At 41.1% G+C, this 17420-nt stretch overlaps 1 protein-coding gene across 4 annotated transcripts; it reads left to right on the top strand.

Moving 5' to 3' along the window:
• Window positions 1-2583: 2583 nt before the first annotated feature.
• On the top strand, window positions 2584-17070 carry LOC147612873 (uncharacterized). 4 transcript variants are annotated; one of them, XM_086781998.1, is made up of 7 exons: window positions 2584-2817; window positions 3046-4150; window positions 4229-4264; window positions 4335-4412; window positions 4721-4792; window positions 4954-4998; window positions 16856-17070. In XM_086781998.1, the coding sequence occupies exons 2-6, from the start codon at window positions 3191-3193 to the stop codon at window positions 4978-4980; spliced, it is 1173 nt and encodes a 390-aa protein (XP_086638124.1). In that variant the 5' UTR covers window positions 2584-2817; window positions 3046-3190; the 3' UTR covers window positions 4981-4998; window positions 16856-17070. The 4 variants fall into 4 exon arrangements, with proteins under 4 accessions (XP_086638124.1, XP_086638126.1, XP_086638122.1 ...); XM_086782000.1 differs by lacking the exon at window positions 16856-17070 and adding an exon at window positions 5337-5675 and having other exon boundaries at window positions 4954-4988; XM_086781996.1 differs by lacking the exon at window positions 16856-17070 and adding an exon at window positions 5337-5675.
• The last annotated feature ends 350 nt before the right edge of the window (window positions 17071-17420 follow it).

The raw sequence follows: 17420 nt of genomic DNA, 5'->3' as shown, positions 1-17420 counted from the left end.
TCCCACTTTAGATCTATTTGCAAATTTCTTCCATCTTTTATCACAAATTGGTCACGTGTTGTTGGAGCAGCATGTTGTCTTTTGTTACATTCCATTTCTTCTTTCCATCCTTGTCTTTTGTCCTTGACTACATGCAATATATGCAAGGAACTTGAGTATTTGTAGATTCATTCAAAATAGCAAACATGCATTTTAATGTTTTTAGATCACCAACAATATCCCATTCCACCTTGTTAGTCACCATATCCATCAACATATAAAAGATCACAATTTCTTTGTTGTCATTGCTTTGCTTTTGTATGATATTTGGTATCTCTCTCAAGTTAAAAAATATCTTAAGAACCTCATGGTTCTCCTTCGGTATCTCAAATGTATAAAGCCACCATATTTCATTCTCTTGCTACACCTATTCATTAGTGTCAAGCTTACATGTTCGAGCTTTAGACCCTTCACTACTTCACTCTCATTAACAAGCTTCAAAACAAATTGAAGCTTACCTCTGCACTCTTCTCAATAGGCATGTCTAGAACCTCACCATTGCTGCTAATACAAAGTTATTGTTAACATGAAAATTGAACAGCACTTGCTTTGATCAAGACTTCACTCTACATGTTTGAGTCAAATGTGTTGGCTCACCAATTGTGTTTATTACCTTTGTATTAAGATCTTTCCTAGAATGGCTTAGGAATTGGCATTACATGTTTCCTATTAATCATGGACTTGAATCTTGTATCCATGTACCTATAGAACATTGCATAGGATTCATTTATAATCCCTACATTGTCATATATTCCTTGTGCATCTAAGGCTATGAAGGTATTGCTTATGTCCTTTAAGGTTTCACTTACAACATCCTCACCAATAGATTTAAATTTTGGGTTTTCCATCAAAGTTCATCATATCTTTGCTAAGAACCTTTGCAATTGGCATCACGATCTCCCTCATCTAGATTGGAGAACATGTTCTTCATATTTTTAGATTGAGCATAGACTCGTAGATTGTACTGCCCACTCGCTTTGCTTAACTCATGTAGTGGTTTCAACATCCTCATGCGCTCATATGCGTCTTTAGTTTTGATGGTGGGTCCACAAACAACAATCTTTGCAAGCGTTACTATTACCACCTTATTTTTTTTCTCTTTTTCTTGCATTTTGTCTTGTAGCTGTGCATTGTCCAACTCAATGGCATGCATTGCATTTTCCATAAGATGCATCTCCTCTTGTAATTTTTTATGCGAGTTTCTCCTTCTCACTTAATGATGTTGTGAGATGCTTAATCCTTACATCCATTCCCATCATGGTGTGCTACACATATGTGTAAAAACTATAACCTTGCATTGCAAGCCTCTTCATATATCCCAATAATCCTTGATTACCTTTGCATACATATTTAACAAAAGAAGTGAGGCCATCTTTGGATCATTGGATTGGGTGGATAAACATACCCCTCAACCCAAAGATCAACATGTGCATTAACTTGAGTTGCATGTTATCCCTTGATGTCCTCTTATAAAGTGGTGAATATTTAGCCTCTAATTGAAAGTGAATGTCTCTCTTCCTATTCCGACTTGGACTTGCATCCTGTAATCAATAGAAACATTATATTAACCCCAACATTAGCTTTAACACATTATAACTATGATTTTTAATACATTATAACTATGATTTTTAATAAATTAGCTTTAACCAACATTATAACTATGATTTTTAACACATTATAACTATAATCTTTTACACAGTGTACTATAATCAATGGTAGACATTATTACTATTATATTTTACACATCCTATCAATAATAATAGCACTCTATTAACAAACATTATCCAAATTGCACCTCAACCTATAATCAGTAAAAACATTATGTTAACCAACATTAGCTTTAAAACATTATATCTACTATCTTTTACACATCCTATAATCAACAACATCATTCTGTTAACCAACATTAGTCACATCATAACTATTATCTTTTATATAATATAATATAATTGAACATTACAAAATAAAACATATATAACTGATCCACTAATCATTAATGAACAACACTACTATTGATTATGATTAAACACATGACCAAATTACATCATTAAAAATAGGACATACCTCCATTTTTTCCTTCTTGTATCTTTTATAGAGATTCAACTTCCTTCTTCTTCGTGTCCCTTGTAGAGATTAATGGGTAGAGAGATGATTGAAGGGGAAGATGAGTATATTTGGTTCCAACTTAATGGCACCAAATAATCATTGTTCTCTTCAATTTCTCTATTGTAGAAGAGTAAGAAGCTAAATATTGAGAAGATCTACATTCATTAATGTGGTTTAGGGAGGGAAAGAAGCATTTGAACATGGTTACTGAAGTAAACACACATGAATTTGAGTTTTCTCTCTACAAAGGAGGGAAAGTGAGAAAACTTCTTCAAAGAATAGTAAAACCATCCAAAACTAAAAACTTATTTTTTTTTCTAATAAAAATATAAAAGTCTCTAAATGAAGAACTAATTTGTAAACCCTTGTAAACTCAACTCAAAATTAGGCATGGTGTACTAGGTGTATTGGGGCATTATGCATGCATGATATTTTTGCATGGCTGACATGTGTGAAACTCATTCATGCAGATGATGGAGAAGACTGGGACGGTCGCGCATGCCCGAGTTTAGGATCTTCCCTACTGTCTACATCCGTTTTCTTCTCCACATCGTATACATTGCTCTACCCAACCGGTCTCTGTGTGAGCTGCGCCACTTGTTTCAAAAGTGAGAGAGGTTGGGAGAGGTTTTAGGTTAGGGCTGCAGATCGAGCACAGTGTGGCCTCTCGAGGTGAATGTCTTACGCTATGCTAATTATATAGAATAGATTCCATCACCTTACGCTATGCTAATTTCAATTTATTTGAAAAGGGTGGACAATGTGAAACCGTCTGATAACCAGCCTCTCTCTTCAAAGGCCTTGCTGATCCGCTGCGTTTTTTTATTGTGCTAGAAATAGTAATTAACGCTGCGTTTACTATGTGCGTTCTGCCCTAATTTTCTCGTTCTTCAACGTCAGTTATGTGCGCAGGCCTTCAGCAGGGTTTAGGACTGTGCGCGCGCGGGAAGAGAGCTGCGTGAGCCCGTGTCACGGTAGGGGTGTGTGTGTGAGCTCTCTCTCTCTCTCTCTCTCTCTCTCTCTCTCTCCCCCCCCCCCCTCGAGGATGTCCTGGGATGATGCAGGAGTGAGAGCCATTGTTGCATCATTGGTAGAGAAGGGTTTCAATGAAACCGCCTTGAAAACACTGTCTACAGATCAGATTTTCAATGTGATTGGCCCTCATTATCCTGTAGAAGCAGTGAACCTTGTGGGATCTCTCAAACAAGTGGGGGTGCAAAGATCTGCACTTGATTTGTATTCTCAGTATCACAAATATGTTGGAAGAATACATGCAGATTTCACACAAGACAAGGAAGCAAGTGATGCGACTTGTATTCTTGTAGGTGGTGACGGCCTAACTCTCACATGCTTGCATGTGGTCAAATGTGATGGTGGTGATCTGAGAGGGAAGAGGAAAGCTTCTCCCCCAACCATCAATGTAGCCTTTCCATTTGGTTGCACAAGGATTCGCCGAGATGGGACATTGGTGTCCACTCCAATAGAGTTCTGCGCTGAGGTTGTCCATGCAGATGAAGACAATGATGTGGCACTCCTCTTACCAAGCTCACCCACACATTTTAAAGATCTTGATTTTTTTTATTGGTGGAGTGCCGGTAATCCTCTTCACACCGATACCATCTTGCTAATCTCCTATCCAGATCTCATGAGTGAGGAGTTTCCTAGGGACAAGGGAACTAGGGCAGGTGACATGCCTAGTTCTTACATGGGATTTGCAAGTTATGTGAACCCTTCTCAGCTGGTGGCATCGTATACATCCTTTGCAGGCTCCTCTGGGGGATTAGTGATTAATGTGGCAGAGTATAGTGGACACCATGGTATTGGCCTTCACTTGGGTGCAATGAGTGATTTCAAGCCACTCAAAGAGTGGGCCCCCAATGAGCTAAATGTCCTCAACCAAAATTTGGAGAAGAAAGCTCATCTTGGGATAACAGCAAGAGATATACCTTCAATTTTGTATGCCTTTCGGACCCGCACGAGCATGGCAAAACGGATTGGTCCAAAGGTATAAAACCATTCAAGATTCTTTCATTGTCGTTTCTAGGTCCTTAAGTTTAAATTGACCAGTTTTCCTCTTTGACAGGCAACAGTGACCATAAAAGCCACAAGGAAAAGCAAGGTAAAATAACACATTTGATTTTTTAACTTATTATCTAAATTTGATTCTTACTTTCTCTTTTCTTTAATAGGAGCTTTGTAATTCAAGTAAGAAGAAAATGAAGAATTCAGAAGCAGAGGATGAATTCTCTTTGCGTGGTCTGCAACATGTATGTTTTCTACTCTTAATGTATGCTTAGTTTATGAGTAAAAAATATGGTCAATATTCTCTTAAATAGAAGTTAAGAAGAGTCTAGAACTTAGTGTTTGTAAGAAGGAGGTGGAAGTGAGAATTGGAGGAGTTCTAAGCTTATTAATCATTTTTATTTTGTAATAAACAATCGTAGGTGAATGATTAAATTTCTCTTGAAAGAAGTACGAGAGGAGACATCTTTCATATTAGCTATACTTATTAAACTCATCTCAATTTTAATGTCAATAGGCGATATCTTTATATTTTCAATTTTGATGCCAATAGGAGTCTCTTGGTGCAAGTAAGGAGGTGGATCTAAAAGCAGTGGATGAGTTATCTCTTTTTGGTCCATGGCCAGTATGTTCATCTATACCAAATTCTAGTAGTAGATTTCAATTTTAATTGATGTTTCCTTCTTATTTAAAAAGAGATCATAGCGAAGTGATGATGAGTAATGTATGGAGCATTTTTATGATTGTAATTGCTAAAATATTTGTTTTATTTTCAAAAATTCTCAGGGAGATGATGGATACGTTACCGAGTAGGAGAGTATGTATGTTTTTGTATGGATCTCAACCTTGCATCTTCTTGATTCACAATGTACTTCATTGTAATTTATCTGCTTTTTCATATGACTTTCTCACAATGTACAAAGAAGCGTAACTGATTTTTGCTTTTTCATATGACATGATTATTGTTAGAGATTGGCAACAATGACATGCTAGACATACATGAGTTACCGATTTTATAATTTTCTTGAGTGCTTCTTGGAGTAATTACTACTCCCAATGTCATCCATCTTGGTTTCTTTCACGGAGACTTAAAGTGTTATCGAGGTAGTGTTTATGGATGCTTTGAATGTTTGTGTCTTGTTTGTGCTCATCTTTGTCATTGTATGCAGATATGGTTTGGTGGATTTTGCTACCAAGATGAAGGATCTTGATGAGCTTTTTGGTGTGAGACATCTCTGTCTTTTTCAAAGATAGCTATTCGTCTTTTACGTAGGTTGTTATAGCAACTCTATGCGTACTTTCATTTCATGGTTTCCTCTTCTTGCTAGCAAGTGTTCATCATGTGGGGAGGTGGCTGAGTCTTACTCGGTTCACTGAGCAGTAGTAGAAGAAGAAGATGAAGATAACAGATGTATGTCCGTCACATTTTGGATTGATGTTTTGTTATTTCTATTATTGTTGAAACTTGATAGACATTTCATCTTTAATCTCAAGGTCCTCTTTTGCTTCATCTTGTCGGCTATCTTTATAATGATAATGTCTATTGACTCTAGACTTTTAAATGATAATCTCTACTGTGTTTAAAATGATAATGCTCTTTGTCAACTAGGTTTTTCATCGTCAACTAGTTTTTTTTTACAGTTTGAAGTGAGAAATGGTATTCTCAAGTGGGTGACTCCTTGAGGAGTGTTGTTGCTAGGAGGTCGAAGCTTTTGGATGCTTTGCCTGATTAGTGGTTTTTCAGACTTGATCATTGGAGAGAGTTGCAGGAGGTCGAGCCCTTTTGGCATGGATAGTTTTCGAGGACAGGTGTCCCTCTTTCGTCACTTTTAGAGTTGCAGGGAGAGGCAGCTTGTATTTCCAGATTGGAGATAGTGGGAGTCTATTGAGGGTTCCTCCTCTACGTGATGTGGATATTGATGTCTGCCCTTAGTAGAGATTTAGAGTGGTTGCCCATTAGAGGCAAGCAGTGGCATATTGATCTAGATGTGGCTTCGTGCGCTTGTCTCTCAGATTGGAGATTCAAGATTTGGGAGAGACGTCCTTTAGCACAGCTAGAGTGTGATCCGGGAAAGTGGATTGGGAGCTCAGTTTCGTGGGAGTCTCACACCCCCTTTGAGTATACTGCGAGGATTAGCAGGCGATCTCTCCTACGATTGAGACCTCACACTCATTTGATGTCCCCACATTGGAGGGCTCAGGGCATTTTAGAGGCTTTCCTCTGGAGCTTTTGGGCTAGTCTGTGGGACTTTTTGAGGCCACAGAGGATTACTTTCGTTTTGTGGATGGTTGTGCATCATGGCTTGCTAGTCGAGAGTTGGCTGGATCAGATGGGAATGCTAGGAGATTGTGTGAGGTGTCATGTTGGAGACTTTGTGCCATAGCATATGGTCTTGTGATTTTGCATGATCGATATGAAGGGGCATATGCAGGATCTTTCCGAGAGTTACTCCTGACTAAGGATACATCAGCTGGGGTACTTTTTGTTGGATAATGCCAGGGTGAGGTTGACATGTTTTGTACTAGGCAGATGCTTTGGACATAGTTTTCTTTATCAGTGGAGGCTCTTGTGCATCTAAGGATGCGGGCAGCATTCCTGTGACAGCTCTCATTAAGGACCACCCCCAGATCGGTACTGAGATTTATAGCATTGTGGCTAGCATTACTGGCTGGTGTATATAAAGAAAAGGTGTTCGCGGAGAATGGGACTACCTGCTCACACTTATAGTAGAGGAGGGGAGAGTCGGAGGGAGCATTTCTTACTCACTTGGAGTACTCATCACCTTTTCTTTCAGATAAGAGATGGTAGTCCTAGATGGGAGTATGCATCTCTGAGATGGCTTCTCTCCCATATCTCTCTACCACATTGAGAGATTTGTATTGTCTTCAGTGCCTTTTTGGCATTTTTTTGAAATATAATTAGACCTGCTTTTCTTTATTTAAAAAAAATAGTGCGCTCTATCATTTTAACTATGATGGTAGTAACATGATTATCCTTCAAGTTCGGCAACAATGACATGCTAGACATGCATCGAGTTACCGATTTTAATAATTTTCTTGAGTGCTTCTTGGAGTAATTACGACTCCCAATGTCATCCATCTTGGTTTCTTTAACAGAGACTTCAACTGTTATTGAGGTTGTGTTTATGGCTGCTTTAAATGCTTGTGACTTGTTGGTGCTCATCTTTGTCACTGTATGGGGCTGACTTCTTGTTAGAAACTATAAAGTGTTTTGGAAGAGGATATCTATATCTGAATACATGAGGATATCTGTATCTATATCTGAATACATGAGGATATATGTATCTGAATACGCGAGCTTCATGTATTCAGATATCCTTTGGTGGATTTTGCTACCAAGATGAAGGATCTTGATGAGCTTTTTTGTGCGAGAAGTCTTTGCCTTCTTCAAAGATAGCTATTCGTCTTTTAGGTTGTTGTTATAGCAACTCTGTGCGTACTTTCGTTTCATGGTTCTCTCCTTGCTAGCAAGTGTTCATCATGTGGGGAGGTGGGTGAGTCTTACTTCGTTCATTGAGGGGTAGAAGAAAAAGAAGAAGAAAATAACAGATGTATGTCAAAGACGGTACCTACAGGCTGCCATTTGATCTCTGTTTTAACTTTTCATTATAAAAGTGGGTCACCAAACCTGTGTTTTCAGCCAAGGGTTAGTGCTGTAAAGAGGCTACAAAGTGGGGGCTCAGAGAGAGGCTCCAGAGGGGTACCTCGGGGGAGGAAGGGGGAAGGGGGGGGGGTGTGAGGTGGAGGTTTTTGTGTGTGTGTGAAAGGGGATATATTGGTGCAAGACAGCAGTAAGTAAAGTGCAAATTTTGACATCTAGATCAACTCCGAGTCAACTTGAAAGTGAACCATTCAAGGAAGGGCTCGATAAAGTACATGCATGCATACTCATTTAGGTATTTCTCATTGTACACATTGATCTTTGAAATAAGAAAAGCAAATACTACTCTAGTAATGGGGTAGGTGGCCCTTGAGAGGGTAGGTTGGGACCCCATCTGGTGTATGTGTCTCTCTCTCTCTTGTCCATTGATTTTTTGCAATGGAAGAAATGACATGTGAGTCTAGCAAAGGTTCCTTTGTCATGAATGATTCCGCTGTGCTTGACAATCAAGGACATGTTCCTTATTTCTAGGAGTGATCTTTTTGTTATGAGAGTCCACCAAAGCCAATACTCTCTGACACCATAGCGTACCCAAGAGAACATCACTAAAGTCAAAAGGCATGATAAAGACATCCTCATTTGAAGGCGAATCTGGGAATTTTGCATATCAATAGCTCCAAAACACTTTCCAGATGCTATGGCCTCCTTTTGTTCTTCAGTTGATGAGCTGGCTGCTTTCTTCTAGATCCTTTGTTTCGAGGTTTATCTTCAGTAGACTCAAAGCTCTCCTTGGGCACCTCTGCCTTTTTAGAAACTTTCTTGCCGAACAAAGTGTTATCTTTGGAGCCTGTTATATGCCCAATGAGCATAGCATATCCCGTCTTGCACGGTTGATGAGCTTAGACAAGCTAGAGACCTTTGACTTAATACAATAACACCTCAGTGCCCTGGGAAATCCACAGGTTTCTTTCTTGACTTGCTCCACAAATGGTATTGGTTGAAAACATGTCACTACATCGCATCCCAAAATTTTTAGTTGTAATCCTCTAGATTAATGCAATCCTGTGCATCAAGTTGATGCCATGTGGGCCATGGCGATCACATCCACCTCAAAAGTAGGAGTCATAGGAGTCAACCATAGAGAAGCAAAGCTTGCTTGAATTCCACCCTAGTGGCCGGTGCATTTCCTTGTCTTAGCAAAGTAGATCACGTGCATCTCCTTTTCAAGAAAGGAATAGGCTTTCCATACTTTAGAAGATTTTGTGAAGTTACCTCTGGGGAACGCCGCAACCAAGTAAGGGCCTTCAATCTATCTTTCGTAAAGTATCAAATTTCACCGTAGAACCACCCTCCTTGTAATCCTTGGATCTTCTTGAAGGAGTAATGCCAAATCCTATACCAAGAAAATTGCTCAACGTTTCACCTTTCAAACCATTCACTCGAAATGGTCACTCTATAACTTGCTCTACCACCAAAGCCTACATACATACCATACTAACCTTGCACTCTTGGTACCATGCTCATCCACAGTAGGTTCTTCTTGATCTTGGTGACCGTCAATTGGAACTTTTTGCCACAGTAGCATTGAAACGTGTTTCAAGTTTCAAAAATTTTCGAAACGTTTCACGAAATATTGCAGAAACCGGAACACGTCTTTTAAAAGATTTTTTTTTTCGAAATGTACTTGAGCAGCCTTTCATCTATGGTCACATTTTTTTGTTATTTCTACTATTGTTTAAACTTGATAGACATTTCATTTTTAATCTCAAGGTCCTCTTTTGCTTCAGCTTGTCAGCTATCTTTATAATGAAATGTCAATTGTCTTTAGACTTTAAAATGATAATGCCTACTGTGTTTAAAATGATAATGCTCTTTGTCAACTAGGTTTTTCGTCGTCAACTAGGTTTCTTTATAGTTTGAAGTGAGAAATGGTATTCTCAAGTGGGTGACTCCTTGAGGCGTGTTGTTGCTAGGAGGTCGGAGCTTTTGGATGCTTTTCCTGATCAGTGGTTTTTCGGACTTGATCAGTGAAGAGAGCTGCAGGAGGACGAGCCCTTTTGGCATGGACAATTTTTGAGGACAGGGTGTCCCTCTTTTCGTCACTTTTGGAGTTGCAGGGAGAGGCAGCTTGTATTTCCGGATTGGAGATAGTGGAGTAAGGGTGCCTCCTCTTAGTGATGTGGATATTGATGTCTTCCCTTAGTAGAGAGTTAGAGTGGTTGCCTATAGAGGCAAGCAGTGGCTTATTGATCCAGATGTGGCTTTTGGAGAGACGTCCTTTAGCGCATCTAGAGTGGTATCCGGGAGAGTGCTTGGAGGTCAGTTTCGCGGTAGCCTCCCACCCCATTCTTTCAGTTTACTGCGAGGATTGGCAGGCACTTTATCCTACCAATGAGACCTCACACTCATTTGATGTCCCCGCATTGGAGGGCTTAGGGCATTTGAGAGGCTTTCCTGAGGAGCTTTTGGGCTAGACTGGGGGACTCTTTGAGGCCACAGAGGATTACTTTCTTTTTGTGGATGGTTGTGTTGCGTGCATCATGGCTTGCCAATCGGGAGCTAGCTGGATCAGGTGGGGATGCCAGGAGATTTTGTGAGGTGTCATGTACCCACTATGGAGACTTTGTGCCACAACATATGGTCTTGTGATTTTGCACGATCGATACAAAGGCATATGCAGGATGTTTCTGAGAGTTACTCCTGACTTAGGACACATCAGCTGGGGTACTTTTTGTTGGATGATGCCAGGGTAAGGGTGAAATATTTTGTACGAGGCAGATGCTTTGGACACAGTTTTCTTTATCAGTGGAGGCTCTTGTGCATCTGAGGATGCGGGCAGCATTCCTGTGAGACAGCCCTCATTGAGGACCACTCCCAGAGAGGTAGTAATATTTATAGCATTGTGGCTAGCATTAATGGCTGGTGTTTATGGAGAGACAGGTGCACGTTAGCTCTCGGAGGGCAGTCCTCCTCAGTTGAGCATGTCATTGCTGAGATTTGGGGGGAGATTATTCATTCTCTTCCTGGAGAATGGGACTACCTGCTCGCTATTACTTCTAGGGTAGGGCAGAGTCGGAGGAGGGTTTCTTACTTCTTGGAGTACTCATCACCTTTTCTTTCAAATGAGAATGGTAGTCCTAGATGAGAGTACGCACTTCCGAGATGGCCTCTCTCCCATATCTCTCTACCACATCGAGAAATTTTATTGTCTTCAGCGCCTTTTTGGCATGTTTTTTGAAATATAATTAAACCTGCTTTTCTTTATTCAAAAAAGAGTGCTCTCTATTAACTATGATGGTAGTAACATGATTATTGTTCAAGATTGGCAACAATGACATGCTAGACATACATTGAGTTACCGATTTTAATAATTTTCTTGAGTGCTTCTTGGAGAAATAACCACTCCCAATGTCATCCATCTTGGTTTCTTTCACGGAGACTTCAACTGTTATTGAGGTTGTGTTTATGGGTGCTTTGAATGCTTGTGACTTGTTGGTGCTCATCTTTGTCATTGTATGGGGCTGACTTCTTGTTAGAAACTATTAAATGTTTTGGAAGGGGATATCTATATCTGAATACATGAGCTTCATGTATTCAGATATCGTTTGGTGGATTTTGCGACCAAGATGAAGGATCCTGATGAGCTTTTTGGTGTAGAAGTCTCTGTCTTCTCACAGATAGCTATTCGTCTTTTACGTAGGTTGTTATAGCAACTCTATGTGTACTTTCATTCCGTGGTATCTTCTTGAGGAAGCCATGCCAAATCCTATACCAAGATAATTGCGCAACGTTTCCCCTCCCAAATCATTCACTCCAAATCGTCACTCTACAACTTGCTGTCAGACAACCGTGATTATTTAATTGGGACCCGGGGAGGGAATCCCAGAACGGGAACCTTTGTGTGTGTGTCTGGGACGAGGGCCACGGTGGCCAAGGTCCCGTGCTCGGGGGTGTGGACCCAGTTGGTTGCAAGCAAGGACAAGTGGGGAGAGGAAGGACTCTGACTGCGGGAACAAGTTCTTACCTCTTTCACTTTAATTAGTAATCTTGGGTTCACAAAATGGTTGGGAGGAGAGAAAGACACACATTTATTTTAGTTTGCTGACATTTGGTATCAGAGCAGGTTAGGAGAGTTTTAATGGCGTTTTCTCACTACTTGAGTTGATTCTCTCTCTAGGATCCGCGTGTTTTGCTTTACAAAAGAGAGTGGGGAAGATGAAGCAGTGAATAGCGCCGCCATAGGCACGTATAGGAAGCAGCGAAGACAGCCGCGCGCGAGAGCACGGACGCCCACGCACACACGCGAGCTCATGCCCACAAGAGAGAGCTCATTCTCTTTTGCTTTGAAATGTGACGTGCCGTGTTTTTACATATAAAGCCTTAGGTTTGAAGAGCTATTTTTTGCATGTGGGATTTTTCCCTTGAAATCCTAGCTCTCTGAGGACTTCGAATTTATAAGCCTTGTACAAAATCCCTATTTTTTTTGAAAGCCCTCTTCTAGGAGCCATATTGTGCAAGCCATAGCTTGTTATGTATAAAAGCTTTTCCCAAACTGTAAAGTCAAGGATGTATCCGACTATGTTCAAGATCAATCTTGCATTTGAAGCCTTCATTTACATGCTCTAAAATCAGTCCCGACAAAGTTTCAAGATGACAAAAATCAAGCAAATCAAGTCCTATCGGTATGCAAATTGAGATCCGACGCTTCCAGTGAATGCTTTGGCGAACGAGGAGCTTGATTCAAGACTAATTACGGACCTGGCGAGACCTGCAATTTTCTTTGGAGTGCTTTAAGTGGTGTCAGATATGCGTTTTTGACTTTTTTTAATGTCTAAAATTGATGCTTTGGGGGATGCATAGGCAATGCATGCACATGTTTGAGGATGCATTTAGCGAGTTTGTATGCAATTTTGAGGATCTTTTAAGCTCTGCAATTTTTGACCCTTTGCATCTTGAAAGCAAAATCAAACTTTTTGCATCAAAAACATCACAAACTTTGAGTTGTGAGTGAGATTGGGCCTGCCAGTGCATAGTTTTGTGGACATATTTCGTGTTTTACGTGGATATGCTGGCAAAATTTGTTCAAGGGTTTTAAAGGGTGATCATTGCATGTAAATATTTGAGTGCTTTGTTCCTCCTTTGTGGTTATCTTTCAAAAAAAAAAAACATAAAACACGAAATCAAAACAAATGGATGTCAATGAACAAATGCAAGACCAAGAGGTCCAAATTTGAGGTGGAAACGAAATTAGATAGTGTTCTAGCAAGTCGCTTGGACACTTTGGAGTCCACGCTCCAAACCCTTATGGTTCAAATGCAAACTTTGGTGGGAAATAAAATTGTGGACAAAGGGAAAGCAAAAATAACTCAAGATGACACAATGCTCGATGCTGGTCATGTTGGTGGTACGTCATGTGAGCAATAAGCCGGTCCTTCTACTGTTAGGACCAAATGGCAGCTCAAGGATCTTAAATCACCAAAATACAACGGCACGTCCACCATGAGGACTGTTGATGCTGTTGATCAATGGCTCTCTAAATGGGAGCAATGCATTCGACTGTGTCATATTGATGATGATGCAGCTAGAATTCAACATAATTTGCTTGATGTCGCTCATCGGTGGTGGCGTAAGATCGAGCAAGACAAATTAGAGCCGACTACATGGAAAGATTTCAAAATCATGTTTTATAATAACTTTGTTCCTCCTGATGAAAGAAGTCGAGCTCTTGACACCTGGTTTTTCTTAACTCGCACTATTCAGTCCAAGAGTATGCGGACAAGTATAGGGAAACCATACTTAAGGTCCCAGACCATATTCCTAAATTCTTGCAGGTGCACAAGTTTGCATTGGGGTTGAAAAAAACATTGAGACCACTAGTACGCAAAGAAAAATGTACTACCTTGAATGAGGCCATTGAATTAGCTTTGGTTCTGGAAGATGGCAAGAGACACCCTAGCGAGGGTGGCGAGAAATCTTCCTCGACACAAATGGCATGTCCTACTACAACTCCATTTGCAAACAATCAATTAGATAACGTGTCTAAACCAAAAGAGACACGGGAAATTCATATGATCAAAACTTAGGCAGGGGTTAAAAGGAAGGTCTCGGCCATGGCAGTGTCAAAGATGTTAGCGGAAATGAACTTGACAAATGCAGCAACACTGGAGAGAGAGAGAGTGAAAACGCCAATGCTTTCTGAAGACTGTGTACAAGAGAGAGAGACCTCGCGTAGTTGACCGTCAGTAAGGCTCTGCTCTTCAACTGACTCGATGGATAAAATGAGGACTGAGGCGACCTCCAAAAATAGATGTACGACCTCTAAAAATAGCCTTAGGACTGGGGAAAAATACCACACAGACTCCTAAAAATACTCTGGGGTGGCTAGCCCACAACCAAGGGCCTAGACCAATAAGGGACACATCTGGACATGACCTTTGCTTTAACACCCCTGGATGTGGAACCAATCCAAGAGATCTGGAGTGTGTCTGAACCATGGCCTGCTGAAGAGCCTTTGTGAAGAGATCTGCTACATTGTCCTCCGTCTTGCAGTACTCGAGCGTGATTGTCCCATCCAGTAGCTTCTCCCGAACAAAGTGATATCGGATCTCAATGTGCTTAGTCCTGGCATGGAACACCGGGTTTCGTGCAATGAAGCAACTCTGGTTGTCACACAAGATGGCTGAACTACTCCGCTGTGGAAAGCCAAGTTCACCAAGCAAACGACGAAGCCACACCGCCTCACAAGTACTCGTGCAGGCAGCTCTATACTCAGCTTCCGTGGATGACAAAGCCGCCGTTGGCTGCTTCTTACTACTCCAAGAAATCGCTCCCGATCCAAGTGTAAAGCAATATCTAGTTGTTGATCTTCGGTTATCAACATCCCCTGCCCAATCAGAATCTGTCCATCCCCTCAGGTACACCTCCTCATCCAATGTCCGCCCGACTGCATAAGAAATGCCACGATCCGGGGTGGCCTTGAGGTACCGCAACAGTCGGAGACTTGCTTGCCAATGAGTTTTCTTGGGCTGACTCATAAACCCTGCTAAGAGCCCCACCGGGAAGCTAATATCCAATCTGGTATTCAACAACCAGATCAGAGAACCAACAAGCTTCCGGCACAAAGAAGCATCCACCAACTCTCCATCATCATGAACTGATAGCTTCTGATCCGGATCCATCGAAGTAGATATGGGTTTGCATTGCGCTGAAAGAAGGCATCTATCTTCTCATTCCAGGCTCGAGGAGCCTGCTTCAACTCATACAAAGCTTTCTTCAACCTGTAAACCATACGAGAAAACCGGGGCTGCTGGAACCCAGGAGGCTGCTCAACATACACCTCCTCATGAAGATCACCATTCAAAAAGGCTGATTTCACATCCATCTGGTACACGGGCCACCGCCGCATGCTAGCAACAGCAAGCGTGGTTCTGATAGTTGCCATCCGCGCTGTAGGTGCAAAAGTATCATTATAATCAATCCCTTGCCTTTGAGCATATCCCTTGGCTACCAATCTAGCCTTATGCTTGTCAAGAGAACCATCACTGAGGTACTTGGTTTTAAAAACCCACTCCACCCCAATAACCTTCCGTTTCGCTGGACGGGGTACCAATTCCCATGTGCCATTCCTCTCAATGGCATCAATCTCCTGCTCCATCGCCTTCCTCCAAACATCATGTTTGAGGGCTTGACCTACATCTATAGGCTCACGGTCCTGTATAGCACGGGTCATCAATCCATAATCGACATGAAGAAACTCACCAATCTGACCCTGCTCCCGAATTTGATGAGTTCGTCGCGGGCCATCGTGTATCTCCCACTCCGGGGGAATACCTTCAATGCCTGAATCCCGCACAGTCTGACGAGCCCAAGTTGGAGGTAGCTTGTAAAGCTCAGAGCCCCCTCTCTCACCATCAACTGGAACATCTGCAACATCCTCTGAGGCCTCCTCATAGACATCAGTTGGCTCCTCTAGCTCCGGCAAGTCCTCTGGAACCTCCACAGTAGGAGTAGGCGCTGCTGGAACTCTCTGGCGAGCACGGAAACGTGCTGGCGACCAACTGTCTCCTGTATCACCAAGCATCGGAGTATTCTCAGCTTGCTGAGGCTGAGGTTGTATCCCCTCTGGAATACTCTGCTCATCAAACACAACATCTGTGCTGACCACGATCTCCTGTGTAGTGGGGTCATATATCCCGTCGACTGGGAGTTGTACCCCACAAAGATCCGCTTCTGCAAGATTTGACCTGGTATTAGGCAAGCAGCGGCATACGTGGAAGAACTGTCTTCCAGTTCACGCATGAGGGTCAACGCCTTCTAGTTCGCGGGGAGCCTGATTTCTCACAGAAGAAGCTCGTGAAGGCTACCAAGATGCTCAAGCTAGAATGTAAGCAGATTTATTTTTGTTATATTATTAATGTTTCTAGTTTAGATCCAATGATGGATCGGACACGCATGAGTCTTAAAGAGGAGAATGAGGTCAGAAAGGTGGTGGATGAATATCTCCACAAGGGCTTGATTCGTCCTAGTTTTTCACCTTTTGCCTCGCCTGTTTTACTTGTAAAAAAGAAAGATGGCTCTTTTAGAATGTGTATAGACTATAGAACCTTAAATAAAATTACTGTAAAACATCGATATCTTATGCCCAGGATTGATGATCTCCTAGGTGCTCTACATGGGGCCACTGTTTTTAGTAAAATAGATTTAAAAAGTGGCTACCATCAGATTAGAGTCAGAGAAGAGGATGTATATAAAACAGCTTTTAGAACAAGATTCGGTCATTACAAGTATTTGGTGATGCCTTTTGGGCTAACCAATGCTCGAGCTACTTTTATGATGCTTATGAATGATATACTTAGACCATTCATGGGCAAGTTTGTAGTTGATTTTATTGACGATGTGTTAGTGTATAGCAAAAGTTTGCAAGAACATGAACCACATCTGTTTGCAGTTTTTCAGGCTTTAAGAGAAACTAGTTTATTTGCAAATTGTGAAAAGACTTCTTTATGTTTAGCTAAAATTGAATATTTAGGCCATGTAGTTTCTGCTGATTGTATTCTTTTGTTGCAGCACCTATGACAGATTTGTTGCAAGATCAAGTGCCATATCAATGGACACCTGTGCAACAAGAAAGTTTTGATACAATGAAACAAGCTGTTTCTACTGCTCCAGTTCTTAAAATTGTAGATCCAGAGAAACTTTTTGACCTAGAAACAGATGCCAGTAGAGTAGCATTGCTGTAGGTGCGGTTTTAAATAAAGATGGAAGGCCTGTTGCTTTTGAGAGTAAGAAGCAACAAAAGTGGCCAGTCCATGAGCAAGAATTATTTGCTATAATTCATGCTCTTAAAATTTGGAGGCAATATTTATATGGTGCTCAGTTTAAAGTATACACTGATCATCATACCCTCAAGTATTTTTGTAACCAACCAGATCTTAGAGGTCGCCAAGGAAGGTGGGCAGAACTCATGCAAGAATTTCATATGGAAATTGAATATAGAAAGGGTCAAGATAATGTTGTCGCTGACGTATTATCTAGAATTATGTATAATATGAGCTTTAATGTTTTAGAAAGCTCTTTGTTTCAAGAAATTAAGGAATCACAGTTAGAAGACCCCTTTCTTCAAAGTGTTTGG

The sequence above is a fragment of the Cibotium barometz genome, chromosome 44 (genome assembly GCF_041138505.1).
Source record: "Cibotium barometz isolate CiBa-2024 chromosome 44, ASM4113850v1, whole genome shotgun sequence".
NCBI lineage: Eukaryota > Viridiplantae > Streptophyta > Polypodiopsida > Cyatheales > Cibotiaceae > Cibotium > Cibotium barometz.
Note: the sequence above shows the minus strand (reverse complement) of the source record. Positions and strands in the feature narration are given on the sequence as shown.